Source organism: Polyergus mexicanus, unplaced genomic scaffold, assembly GCF_030449975.1.
Source record: "Polyergus mexicanus isolate NDT 795.1 unplaced genomic scaffold, iyPolMexi1.0 SCAF_4, whole genome shotgun sequence".
Classification (NCBI taxonomy): domain Eukaryota; kingdom Metazoa; phylum Arthropoda; class Insecta; order Hymenoptera; family Formicidae; genus Polyergus; species Polyergus mexicanus.
In genome coordinates this window covers 3,510,053-3,523,585 of record NW_027223324.1, presented here as the reverse complement: position 1 = coordinate 3,523,585, position 13,533 = coordinate 3,510,053, and the positions used below count along the sequence as shown (strand labels likewise).

At 38.2% G+C, this 13,533-nt stretch overlaps 1 protein-coding gene across 2 annotated transcripts in view; it reads left to right on the top strand.

The window, feature by feature from the left end:
• Positions 1-11,709, top strand: part of Ets98b (DNA-binding protein Ets98B) — a 36,723-nt gene extending 25,014 nt beyond the window's left edge. For both annotated transcript variants that reach the window (XM_070294991.1, XM_070294992.1), the window contains exons 3-6: positions 171-829; positions 1,678-1,832; positions 6,512-6,713; positions 6,966-11,709. In XM_070294991.1, coding sequence (XP_070151092.1) covers positions 171-829; positions 1,678-1,832; positions 6,512-6,713; positions 6,966-7,321 — 1,372 coding nt within the window. In that variant the 3' untranslated portion in view covers positions 7,322-11,709. The remainder of the gene's footprint in view (positions 1-170; positions 830-1,677; positions 1,833-6,511; positions 6,714-6,965) is intronic.
• Positions 11,710-13,533: the final 1,824 nt, after the last annotated feature.

The following is a 13,533-nucleotide window of genomic DNA, read 5'->3' as shown; positions in this document are numbered from 1 at the left end:
TTTTTTTCTGGTTTTATAATTTATATTTGCGCACGTTTGGCGTTACATATAATTGTCTCGCGTTGAAATCGACGACGTTCAACGATCGTTGCAGCGATGCCGCGTCCCGTTTCCGGTTTTCGTCGCAATCTTTTAATAGCGATGGATCGCGCATTTTCGCACGATTACAGACTCTTAGCCGAGAGTCTGGGCTACCGCGAAGACTCGACCGATTGCACGGTGCCCTGCACCCCACCCCGTAGCGAGGAAGATATCTACAACAGCCTGGACGCGGATTTTCTGCCGAAGAAGGAGGATACTGGTATGCAGGGGCATCCGTTGCTCAAGGAGATTCTCTTCAAGGAAGAGCCACGTTCTGTTTCCAGCAACAACGGCTCATCCTCTTCCTCCTCATCCACCTCGTCCTCGTCCAGTCCTTCGTGCGAGTTCGAAAACGGTGGCTCGGCGTTGCGCGAACTCCTCTTCAAGGGCGTCGCTCGCAAGGAGAACCTAGCGGAGATGCCCGACAAGCTGAGCCAGCTTAAGATGGAACGATCGGAGGAGGAGCTAGCGAATCCACTGCGAAAGGAAGAAGAGCTTTTCAAGGACGGTCGGAAGAGCGACCATCAGCTGCTGCGTGAGGTGCTGAGGGATACCAGCTTCCAGAGGAAGTACAATCTGAGACCCGTCGATCTCGGCGGCGTCGGCACCGGCTACGTCGAGGACATGGAAGCCGGCGAGTGCGTGGGCGACCTCGCTCGCGAACAGCTCGAGCCGGTCCTCAGTCTGGCCATCCAACAATTGCAGAAGGATTTCGACAACACCTGCGTAGCCCTTGGCATTCATCCAGGTGAGTCGGCTACTTTTGTCAAATTTTAATCGGAATTTACGTACAATGATTTTTTATATCGCGCTTATATCTTTATGTATAGATCGAATCGCACTATTTGATTTTTCACTCTAATGTTTTTCTGCTAAAAAACACAAAGCTGTGAAAAATAAATCATTTTATAAATTTATGAGAGGAACTTTTCATTACCAAAAAAAATCAAGTAAAGTAATATTTTTGATTTTCATTTCCAAAATTTCCCAATTTTGTTATAAAGCTAAGTTTCGTTCATTCTTTATATATTTTTATTCATTTATATAAACTCTCTTTTCTTAATCAGAAATTTACTCGTACAACTCGATGATGTAAGAATGACACGGCTATGATCGAGTCATCAGAAATTCCGACGCGTGTCTCGATTTTCTCGACTAATCTTGCTCCGTTAGATCCTCTTGTTACCTTGCCGCAGGCATAGTTTTGACGTCGTCGTCGTCATTGTTCGTCGTCGTCGACGTTATATGTGCGACTAGTTTGTCTATTAGTCGAAACCACGATGTCACGCTTGAAATAAGTTACGAAGTGTCGTGAAAGCGCGCCGAGTCACGAAATTACTTTTGCCATGAAGATCCACTTTGAAGATCATTGACACAATTATGCTTTACAAAAAACTCTATTTTGAATACGCTTGTACCTTATTAATACGTGATTAATTAGAAAAAAAATTTACACCGAAAGAGTATATAAATATTTGAGCGTCTCAATGATCTGATTTGATCAATGATTCTTAAATTCAAATTTCTCAGAATATCGCGTTATTTCGACGGCAACCGCGCGCAGAATAATACGAGATTTCTGACATTTAATTGCAGAACCGAGACGTTGGAGTGCGGCGGATGTGGCGGCCTGGATACAGTGGGCCAGACGGCAATTGCAGTTGCCATTGGTGCCGCTGGAGAGTTTCAACGTGGATGGTGCGACGCTGGCCACCCTCACCGAGGAGGAATTCTGCCAGAGAGCTCCCCAGGTGAGCGCGAAATATAATTATTACACTCTTTCGTAGAGTAGGAAAAAAGTATAGATATAGTTCCTCGTGTAATTATAATAAAAAATTTATAAAAATATATTTTCACTCTTTGAAATATTGTAAGATTATCTTTTCTTTACGAGATTTTTTTCATAATTTTTTTATCTTTGATGTTATATATCTTGCGATTGACTGTGCTTCTATTTTTAAAATTCCATTAATATAAAACTTAATCGAGAAGCGTAAAAAAGATAAGATTCTTTTCTTTAACTCGTCTCTAAGCTTCTTTTGATAAAATATTTTAATCTTCAATATTACGTATTTGCAGCAACTATCCTATACATTTCATATTAATGTCTTATTCCCTGATTCTTGTTCCTTTATAATCTTATGTTTTATTGTGCTTCCTCGACTTTTATTTTTTTACGCGCTTCGTATTAATTGCATGGGCGCCTCGCAATTTTGATGCGTATCTTTACACAATGCTCGTGTGCGCTTTTAACGAATCAATTAGTCGCAACGATTTTCAAGATATCTCTTATTACGTACGAAGAGTGATCTGACGATAGCAAAAAAAAATATTATTTACGATTGTCTGCAGTAATTTCGTATGAAATTTTATTTTCTCAATATAAAAGATATGTTCGGCGATATTGAAATCGATAGCGAAACGATAGTTGGCGAACATATATATATATATTGTATATGTCATTTCTTATCTGCCTCGCGTCGACACGATTGCATTGTTTACGAAACTTATCTCTCATTGTCGTGAGAATTTACAATGGATTTTGCATTTCGCTTTAATTGCCGTATGTATAAAAATCCATTTTGTTCATAGTATACCTATTTTAGATAACAAGTTCGTTGTCTCTCGATATATTCTCATAAATAATTACATATCTAACAAAATAACAAGGAAACTTTAGAAAGAAAGACTATATATATATATAGAATCGCAAATATAGACGTGTACTTCTTAATGGATTGACTCGACTAGTCAATCTCAAATAAATGTCAATGCATATCAATAAAAAATAAAGCATGATGTAATAACGATGACTGAAAGTTATGAATTCTCATCTTATCTAAATTAGAACGATTAATTTGTCGTCATTATTCTCGTAAATATTTAAATATCTAAAATAAAGAGAGGAAACTTTAGAAAAATAGAAAAAATGTGATATAATATATTATATAATAAAAATATGAAAGTAGAAATAGAGAATCGCCAACATCTATATCACTTGATCAGAGTTAATCTATAAGTAAGTATTTTATCGATGGAAGATAAAGCATGATGTAATAATGACAGTAGGTGAAGAAATTAAAAATTCTCTTTTTATCGAAATTATAGCGATTAAGTCGAAAACTTTTGGCAAGCGGGAAAATTCGGATTCGGCGTGAGTCAGTCAATTATTAACTTCATTCTTTATTACTGTAACACGCAATTCGCGATCGGGTTGCGTTCGTGTCTGATGAAGAAATAAAACGATCAAAAGCGGGACTTAAAAAACACTCGTTGCCGAGGTCCGGTGAAAGTGAGTTTCCTGGTAGTCAATGTGCGTTTACGCGTTCCTTCCGTGTAATCCATACCTGAGGTATAAATGGAAAGAAGGTATCTACACTGCGAGCAGATTTCGACATGTAACGGGATCGGAATTCCCGCGCGAATCATCTGACGCGCGAGAGTTGCGTCAGTTTGCGTCAGGGATACGATTTCAGAGAGAGAGAGAGAGAGAGAGAGGTCCTTAAAGATTTTGCCTGAGGTTTTGCAAGATATTTTTTTAATCAAAGGATTCCATTACACGAAACTGACACTCTCGCTCATCGATATATTGTGACGAGAATGATGATAATGAGATTGATGCGAACAATGTAGGCACTAATTCATATCACAACAAAATTATTACATCTTCTTGCAAGCTATATCCAATTTAAAAATTTTATATAAATCAAGTGTAACGTATAAAATAATGTATAATAGTTATTTTTACACAAAACATGTTTCAACGATGTGATTATTTAGCGAACAAAAGTGTGAAATTGCCTTGTGAATATATCGTTATTCCTGAGAGAATCAAAAAAGAACGTAACGACTTTTCAACTGTCTCTCTCGATACTTGCGAATACGGCCATACATTGTCGTTTATTAAGCAACGAGTTTTCCATCGGCATCGAGCATGCTAAAAACCGGTTGCTGTCAATGTTGATTATACGCGCTGTTAATTATAGCCCTAAACTTGACAAAGCCAAGATAAAGCGAAAAGAAATGAACTTGACATTGTATTAATAATATATGAAATATTATTTCAATAACTACAATAATTTTCTTTCGCGTTATCGATATATTTATTTCGTACGATTGTCCTAATGACGTAAAAGGAAGAACGGCGGAGAAAAATATAATCCTTGTTCTTGATCACGTAAGATTAATCAAATCTTTTATCTGCGCTCTTTTTCTCTTTCTTTCTCTAAACTTGTTGAGGAAAAAACAGAAAATCCAAATCACACTTATCCAAGCAGCAGTCTGTAACGTTTCCGACACCATAAATTCTGGATTATCATGAAATAATAAATCGTAAACAGGTGTGAGAATTTTGAAAAATCTCGCGATGCACGTCTCGTTATTCGAAACTGCGGACATGAGTCCGTAACGGAAATTAATAGCGAGTAGCCGTGTGTATGGCGAACGGCGGAAAAGTAGCCGCGCATAATGGATTCCGCTTTGCGTCTAGTAATTGGATAATCGCGCCACGAAGTATCGCGGTAATTCTCTAGCGTATAGCGTGGAATCATGGTCAGGCTTATGGTCACGTTCTATCTACGATCTCGCGAGTCCTTTCCTCGTTTCTTCCAGCATCTCGTCGATGCGATCAAATTTTCTTCGCCGACTTCATTCACGCGTGGTTTATAATAAATACGTGCATGTATTCTGCATTATCTCCGGAGAGAGAATTCGTTCGATTCAAATTCCATCTCACATATTTAGATCCTACATTTAATTTAACCGGTTAATCGTTTTTCAAATTCTTTCGGATACAACTTTGGCTGCAAATAAGATTATATTGTGATGAAACGAAATTTACATATTTAGAGAGTGGGAGAAAAAGTGCCGGTATCCGTAAATATCTTGGAAATTATAAAAAGTTTCTTATCAAACTTGTAGATTATTAAACGATGTATTAAGAGTTGGACGTATCAACAATTTAATCTTCCGTAAAGTTGTCAAGGTTGCATAAAGATCGCCTTGAATATTTTAAATGAGAATTCCGATTCATTATACATATATATGTTTATATGTATATATATATATATATATATAAATTTTTGAATTATTAATTATAAATCGGTTACGAATAAAAAAAAAGTAAAATATATCGAAGGAAAACGAAAGGACAGAAAATTAGATTGCATTTAAATTGTTTAGTATTATCATATAGAATTGATGAACGCAAGTCTTGGCGCATTCGCTTCTCGAGGAAATAATTAACGGCATTCTTCGCGGTTTGGCGTCGTATTTTAATGACGGCAATTATCGATATGCGAGAACTCGTTTCTCGGAACGTCGTACAGTATAATTGTATATCGCTGGATGAATCTTGGATAAAATGCTGCGTACGGTTAGACTAGCATAGGTAGGGTTGCCAGATTTGAAAATCCCAAATGGAGGACACGAAGTAGTTTTATCAAAAAAAGAGAGGACGTAGAATGGGCAGATGGATGAAAATGAATAAATATTGCAGCCCTAATTATATATAAAACTAATATATTTTAAACTATATTTATTATATATACCATATTATATCTATCGTCTAGGAAGGGAGGTTTCTAGTTTCTTCTCAAATAGTCCCGCTTGACGAAAAAAAAAAATGGGGAAAACATTTGCTGAAATTGAAGGACAAATAGCGTGTCCTCCGGAGGACGGAAAAAATTTTACTAAATTGGAGGACGTCTGGCAACCTTAAGCATAAGCCGAAATATTCTAAATTCGCGCAAGAATATCTCATTTTTCATCAATTAAATCATTCGTTCTCTAAATACTCCATTCTAAATTGTTGCGAAATAATAATTATATGACTTTGAGTCATCTATCTATACCTAAGAGATGGAAGGATTGCATCTCGCACCTCTGGATGTCAATGCCATTTTTGCGTCACGAGAGTGAGCGATGATGAGAATGCTCAACTGTCAATCCGAAACGTGTACGCGTTCGTTCGCGATCGGCAGGATCGCTTTGCCATATCTGCCGATGCGCGCACCATTGGCTTGGCAGAAACGATGGAGAAGTAGGTCAACCGCTCGAATGTCTTGTTGTCCGCCGCGTTGCGTCTCAACGGAGAGCCGCTTTCTCTTCTCTCGCGTACTACGACTCTTCCGTTGGAATTCTACAATAACGTTCCGCGCCTCGCTTCTTTCTCTCTTTCTCTCTTCCCTCTTTCCATGCTCGTCCCCGCGCCCGCTTATTATTTTTAATCGCCCGCGTGATCCTGAATGCGTGAATTGAACAAACTTTAATACGCTTTGGACGTGAAACGCACGCATACTTAAATACATACACAGCTTTGATTAATTCAAATAGAGCATTAATGATTATTATTATTTAAGGTGCACGGAGCACCAAACTCACGGCTAATTAGGCTAATTATAACGCCGCAACAACGCCGTTTATGTTTAAGTGCGGAAGCATGTTACACGCGCAATTGGAAATTTGGAAGGCCGCTGTCGAGGAGTCACCGCGGAACACTCTGGCTGTTTCCTGGACTCCCGCGGGGGTGGTCCAGTCCCCGAGCAGTGCCGTGACACCGCCGACTATCGCAAATACAACGACAACGACGGGCAGCCTCAAGGAATCCCCCTGCTCCGTAGATTTCTCAGATGGTACGTTTTTTTTCCTTTTCTTTTCGTTCGATTCTCACATCATTCGACAGATATTCATCGAACGGTAAACGACGAAAAAAGACGACTCGCCTCATTTTTTCGCATTTCTCGTATTTGGCATCAGAAGTATCAAGACACGTTCGATACGATGAATATCTGTCGAATGATGTGAGAATGAAAAAAAAAAAGATATTAAAAAAAAAAGAAATTTTCGTCCTTCATCTCTCGCGTTTGTGTATTCTTTGTGTGCAGACGAGGACGAGGATTGCGCTTCCGGTCAGAGCGCGGGCGGAAGTAGCGCGGGTGGAGGCGGCAAGATGCGAAACGGTGGCAGCCACATCCACTTGTGGCAATTCCTCAAGGAACTGCTGCAGAGCCCGGGCGTCCACGGTTCCTGCATACGTTGGCTGGACCGCGGCAAGGGGGTCTTCAAGATCGAGGACTCGGTGCGGGTGGCGCGGCTCTGGGGCAAGCGCAAGAATCGACCCGCCATGAACTACGACAAGCTCAGCCGCAGTATCCGACAGTACTATAAGAAGGGTATCATGAAGAAGACGGAGCGCAGCCAGAGACTGGTGTACCAATTTTGCCATCCCTACTGTCTGTGAGAAGTTACCTTCCCGCTCTTTCTCCTTCTTCCCAAGAGCCCCCATTGACCCCCCCCCTCTTTCGCGCGCGCGCGCGCGCACACCTGCGATTCTTCGGTGCGAATGACTTCAGGGCGAGCCCCGCACGAGGAGATCGAAAGGTAAAAAAATTTTGAGACGACGATCTGCCGTGTTCGATGTTATCCCGCGACGATAACGCCGAGGCCACGGCCGGGTCCGCTTAGTACGCCCGTTTTGGGCGACCACTTTCGCCTTACGTTTATTCCTCTCCCTTCTTCTTCTTCTTCTTCTTCTTCTTTTTCTTTCTTGCGTTGTGTTTGCGATTTTTTTTTTCTTTTCTTTTAATAATGATATGTATATGCATGCGATTTCTCTTTCTCTCTCTCTCTCTCTCTCTCTCTCTCTCTCTCTCTCTCTTTCTCTATCTAATCGCTCCTGCGCTTCGACGAAATCTTCTTATCGCGAAGCGAAGATGCGAGTGGATAGAGATTCGTCAAAGAAAAGAGTAGAAATGACTCTTTTCTCTTTATTCTCACGATCGCTTGTCGGCATCAGTTGTCGGGTGTCCGAGCAATACGCACGATATATATATATATATATACAATATATTTGACGGGATACTCTGAGCGTGCGGAACTATTCGCTGCTGCTCGTGGTATCTGTTCTCTCGACGGAAGTAACGAAACAGAGATGAAACATTCTATTTTTTATACAAAATATTTTTTCCAACCGCTGTAATCACCGTCCCTCCGTGCTCACGTCGCGAGGAAGATGTAGGTACAAATAGAGGTCTATCGAAAACGTGTCAAAACGTCGTTGAAACGTGACTTTAGCCGCTCGATATAACGTCGTTTTTATCAAGATTTTTGCAATTTTATAATCTCTGGCACGCGTAAAGTTCGGGAAAATATTTTTATCACTCGACGAGGTATTTATTAAGTCGTCGAGAGCGTGCCTTAGATATGTGCCGTGGGCATCGCGACGTAGGACGTTAAATCTCGCTCGATCAAGAGGCGCCCGTAGATCATCGATCGAGAGCCTGCCGTTCGAGAGAATAATTAATCGACGATCGTGTTGAGCTCGAGGCGTCCTAGACGCAACGACTGGTGCTGGTGATTTTGGTCCCATATATCTATGATATATTAAATGCTGTATGTTCCATGAACGATTAGGCTTTAAGATGACTTAGCTACGTAAGTGTATTGGGGGCTCACGTGAGCCTTCCTTAGGTTACTCGAAGAGATTTTTTTTCTTTTTTTTTTCTTTTTTTTTCTTTCCTATTTTCCTCTCTCGTTTGCGTGTCGTTACGACATCGAAATCGCGTCCTCCGTCTCTTGTGCTTATAGTTTGTACGAGCCTTTCTCGCGCATTGTATTTAATACAGCTTTTTTTTCGACGCTCATTATTCTCGTTTAGCGCAAGTTTGTCACTATCGAGATGAAAAAAATCTTATTGCATGTTTCTCCATTTCTATCGCATATATTGTCTGAATAACATCCGTTCGCGTAATACATATAATTAATATATTTGTTTTTTTTTTCTCTTGTTACTTTCCTTAAGAAAGCGTTATCTTTGTATATTTGAACATATCCGAAAGAAAATATTTTAGCAAGCTCGTTATTATTATTGCGATTTCGAATACGTTATTTTAATGGATATAAGATATGGTACATTTAACGCGATTAATTTCATGCATTTCTCGACGTAGTTAAGTACTTAGGATTCATACTAACGTGTTCACATTCGCTCACCGATCGGTTGTACATATGGACGTATGCGGCATAATCATTTTATTCGTTTTATCTATTTATATTATTTTATCCGATATATTTATATATTTTAAATAAGATATGGTAAAACAATCTTACTGGAAAGCGCGCTCTTTAGCGCTTCGACATGATGTCAATTCTGCGACTGATATTAATTTCATCTTGTCAGTTTTCTTATGTAGATGGTGAATTTAATATCACGGGGATTATTACGTCGGCCTTTCCTCGACCGTGCAAAGGTGCAATTGATAAACAGTGCAATTACATTTGTGCATTCATTACCGTCGGACTTGAATCATTCCGAGTCCACTATGATGTCATTATTTAGAATTGTGACGAGTAGAAGAAAAATAGGCTCCTTAAAAAGAATTAAAATTTAAACGATTTATACCCTTTTTTTTACAAAATATCGATATCGCAAAGTTTCATCCCATCATTGCAATTAATTATTCTTTATTTTTTTTTTTGACGCGCTTAATGGCAAGGCTGCTAATTTTATGTATTTACGCGATAATATGGCGAATTGACATTTATCGCGTAACGAGCAATGATTCTTTACTGATGGCGTTTAGGCAGCTAAAAGATTCCAGTCAATTGTTTCGAATGCAGAAACTGATGCCAAAGAACATATGGCGAATGTCAGGTAGCTCTATCGAGGAAATGGATTTGCTCGCGTAATTAGATCGTAAAGCTCGGTTTTCCACGGCTGTTAGATTTCTACGACACGTGCATTATTTTTTTCACGCGGCCTAGTATGGAACGCTCGTCAAATTGGAAGTAGACCGAGGCGGGACCTCGAAACTCGACTGTAATAAACCGTGTGTGAAATTGAAAAAAATATTTTAAATGTTAATCCATGTTTATGAATTACCTCATATCTCTTTCAATTTTTCGAAAGTCGTGAGAAAATGTAACGGTCTTACATTAATATTTCGTTTACTTCGAGACGAGAATCCTTATACAAATTCTTTCTATTATTTTATATAAAACTAGTAACATAAACAATATAAAAAAAAATATTTTATTCTGTTAATGGAATAACACGAATTCTAAAGTCGCTAAAAATTTACATTTATACATCAAGAGTCATCGGTTCGTTTCGTGCCAGGCTCTACCGTATATATATTGTATATTTTATAAGTTTAACGGTAGTTGATTCTTCAATTCCGCGATAAAACCCGAAGGCGGGGAAGATTTATCCCCTGAAGATTAATCCCGTTGTAGCTACAATAATATTGTAGAAAGAGGAATGAAATTGAAGAGCGATAGTCTTTTGCATAGTCAGGTAAAGAAGCGGAAAATAATAAAATCGGCTGAAATAACAACCCAAATATAATATCGAATAGATCCCAATTGCGCACAATATGGTATCGGAAAATACAGCTCTTGTGTATATTTGTGTAATCGACTATTATTTATTAAATTAATAACTTTTAAGATAAACTCGTATAAGATGAGAAAATTGCGTTAAGAAGAACCAATTTTTTTTTAGTTAATATATGTAGAAACGAAAATTGTCTGCCCATTATAAAGGGCGGTAAGGCGAATATTATATTTGTAAACAATATTTATTAATAGACATATTTTTTTATATAAAATCGAAAAGATTTTTTAGTAAGACCGTCAGATATTAATATTGAAACATGACCGATTCAAAAAGAGAAAGTTTATTGAATTAAATCACAAGATTACAATTATAGCCAAGAAAGCTTCATTCTTCAATTAATTACACAAGTAGATTTTGAAGTTATATTATATTACAAACAAGATAATATTTCTGTTAGACAGAAATAATCATTCTTCTCATTATTTACTTCCATTACCAAAAATATCTTATAGAAAGGGATAAATATATTGTATGTAAAAAAAACCTGTTATTATTACCGATATCGGAATTTATTAGAAATTACCAGTGCAATTAATTTATCTTGCCGAGAAAAAAATCGAGATATGGCAAATTGAGAGAAAATTGTGCTTCCATTATCCTAGTGATCTTCGGCAATCAGAATATAATTAAAGATTGTTTAACTAGTAGATACTTATCGATGTGCACGCATTAAAATGTACATATTATATACACGACTTTAACGAATAATGTTTTATATACAAATATATGTTTGTATAATAATCGTCGATTAAGCATTACTGGTTTTATATGAGCAGAGATTTAATTAGAGCATTAAGCGTTGATTTCCTTAACTGCGATCTTACTACAAATAAAGACATTGTTGTATATATATATATGCACATATTATATATATATATATATATATATTTATATACTCTTGTTTTGACTGTTGTAATGAGATTAAGTTGGGTACAGTGTAGCGCATGAGATAATAATCGTAGATCAAAGCTCTTCTCAAGGCACGTAAGTGTATTGAGATCGCGAGAACACGAAAATCTTTGTTAAAGATATATATAGATTTAATACATCGATTATAGAATGCGTGGGCTGAGATGAGCTTTGATGAGAGGAATAATATGATAATAATGATAATGTTAATATTAATATATACGCACATATATATATATTTTCTTACGCTGATATTTTTCATGCTGCCGACATTCGCAGCGAGTTACTAACACGCGAAACAAACAGAAATAAAAAGGAATAAAAATTTCGTACATTTCGCGTGTTTGTTATTTTATTCCCTTCCGTTCAATTTCCTCTCTCTCTCTCTCTCTTGAAATTTGCGCTGTATCATCCGAAATCCCCCGGAAACTTTCGTTACACCGACGCTGAAGTAACGGAACGCATTTTTTGAACATGTCACGAATCGCGACTAGTAGAAGCGAAAGCGACGAAGTGAAAGTCTTTTGGTTGAATTTCTAATCGTCGCCGATGGCGATTAGATCTGTACCGATCATTATCTCCAAATTTCGCACAGCCATTATCCTTCAGCAAAAGAAAGATTATTCTGATTGAAACTGATTTACGTTAACGAGTTGATAAAAAATTTTTTTTTCTTTTTCACATATACCTAAATATATATTATAGTTTAAGATGTATATCTTAAAATATTATACTCGTAGAAAAGAATGGTTTCTGGATACTTTTGAACGAGATTGATTACGGAATAACTTAGCATCGCAAAGAATTTAACAGGTGAAAATATCGACTAAGATATTAATTTCTTTGGTACATTATATCTTTTTATTCGCGAGCGACTCGCGCGTATGAGACTACTCGCCGATAGCCACGATGAGGGAGTATTTGCTCTCGAGAGTTCCCCTCGGGGGCAATTTAACCGGCGAACTATGGGCATTCTAATTTCAGAATCGACGTCTTGCGGCGCGAAAGGAAGAAAAGAACCTCGGCGAAGAGGGAAGGCGAGAATATCGCCGCCATAAAGATTCGTATCGCTCTGGAAACGTCGAGGAAGAGCACGAGGAGGCGGTCTTTCTCTCTCTCTCTTTCTTTCTCTCTCATCGCAACCCTCGGCGCGAATGGGCGTCCCTTTTCGAGATTTACGACAATTTAATCGCGCAATTAATCTAACACCTTGTTGCAACAACACCTCGCGTCGAGCGGCGGCGGGGAAATAAAAATTGCGAGAAGGGAGGAGTGAGCCCAGCTTCGATCTATCGCGGCGGATATCGCTCGGGTCGGTGCGAGGTTTAACCACGGTGTTAAAGGGGATTAACGGGCTAGGGGCGCAAAGGGCGAGAGAAGCGATAGCCGCGGTCTTATAGCAGCAACCATAAGCGCGGCCGCGGAGAGTTGCGTCTCGTTATAGAACGCGATAAATGAGTCTCCGCGATTTTTATTGGATCATCATTGTTTCACGATCGCTGGCGAAGAATCCAAGAGCGAACGGCATAATTCGAGAGAGAACGCGGGTCTCTTTCGTTTAGATGCGAAGACCTCCGGACCAATATCGGCGTCACGATTCCTATACTTTCCTATACGAACGGTATCCTTATCAACGTGCACGATACAACGGCGTACGATTATAAAGAAGTATGCGCTGTCGGTAGAAAAGGCGAATCAAATGAAGATGTTAGTGCAAGCACGAAAAAAAATACAATGCATTTAAAATAGAACTCAAATTTATTACGATCGTTATAAATAAGATTATATTTTTATGAAAACTTTAATACAATTAATATGTATGTATGTGTAAATATATTAATTGTATGAAATAACTTTTTAAAGAGAAAATTTATGGTATCCACAATCTCTCTGACATTAGATTACGCAAAACAATCTCATTTCCAAAAGATTGTGAATTTATATATAATTCATACATAATAAAACAAATTATATGAAAATATTCATCATACATAAGTTATATAATGCAACTTTTTTTTTTTACGTAAGTCTAAATTCAACTCGGGACAATCATCGAGAAAAAGAGAGAGAGAGAGGGAGAGTGAGGCGTATAAATTTTCCTCAAGATCCTCTCGGCTGTTGTTCTCGGCGACGAGGACACCCCCGCA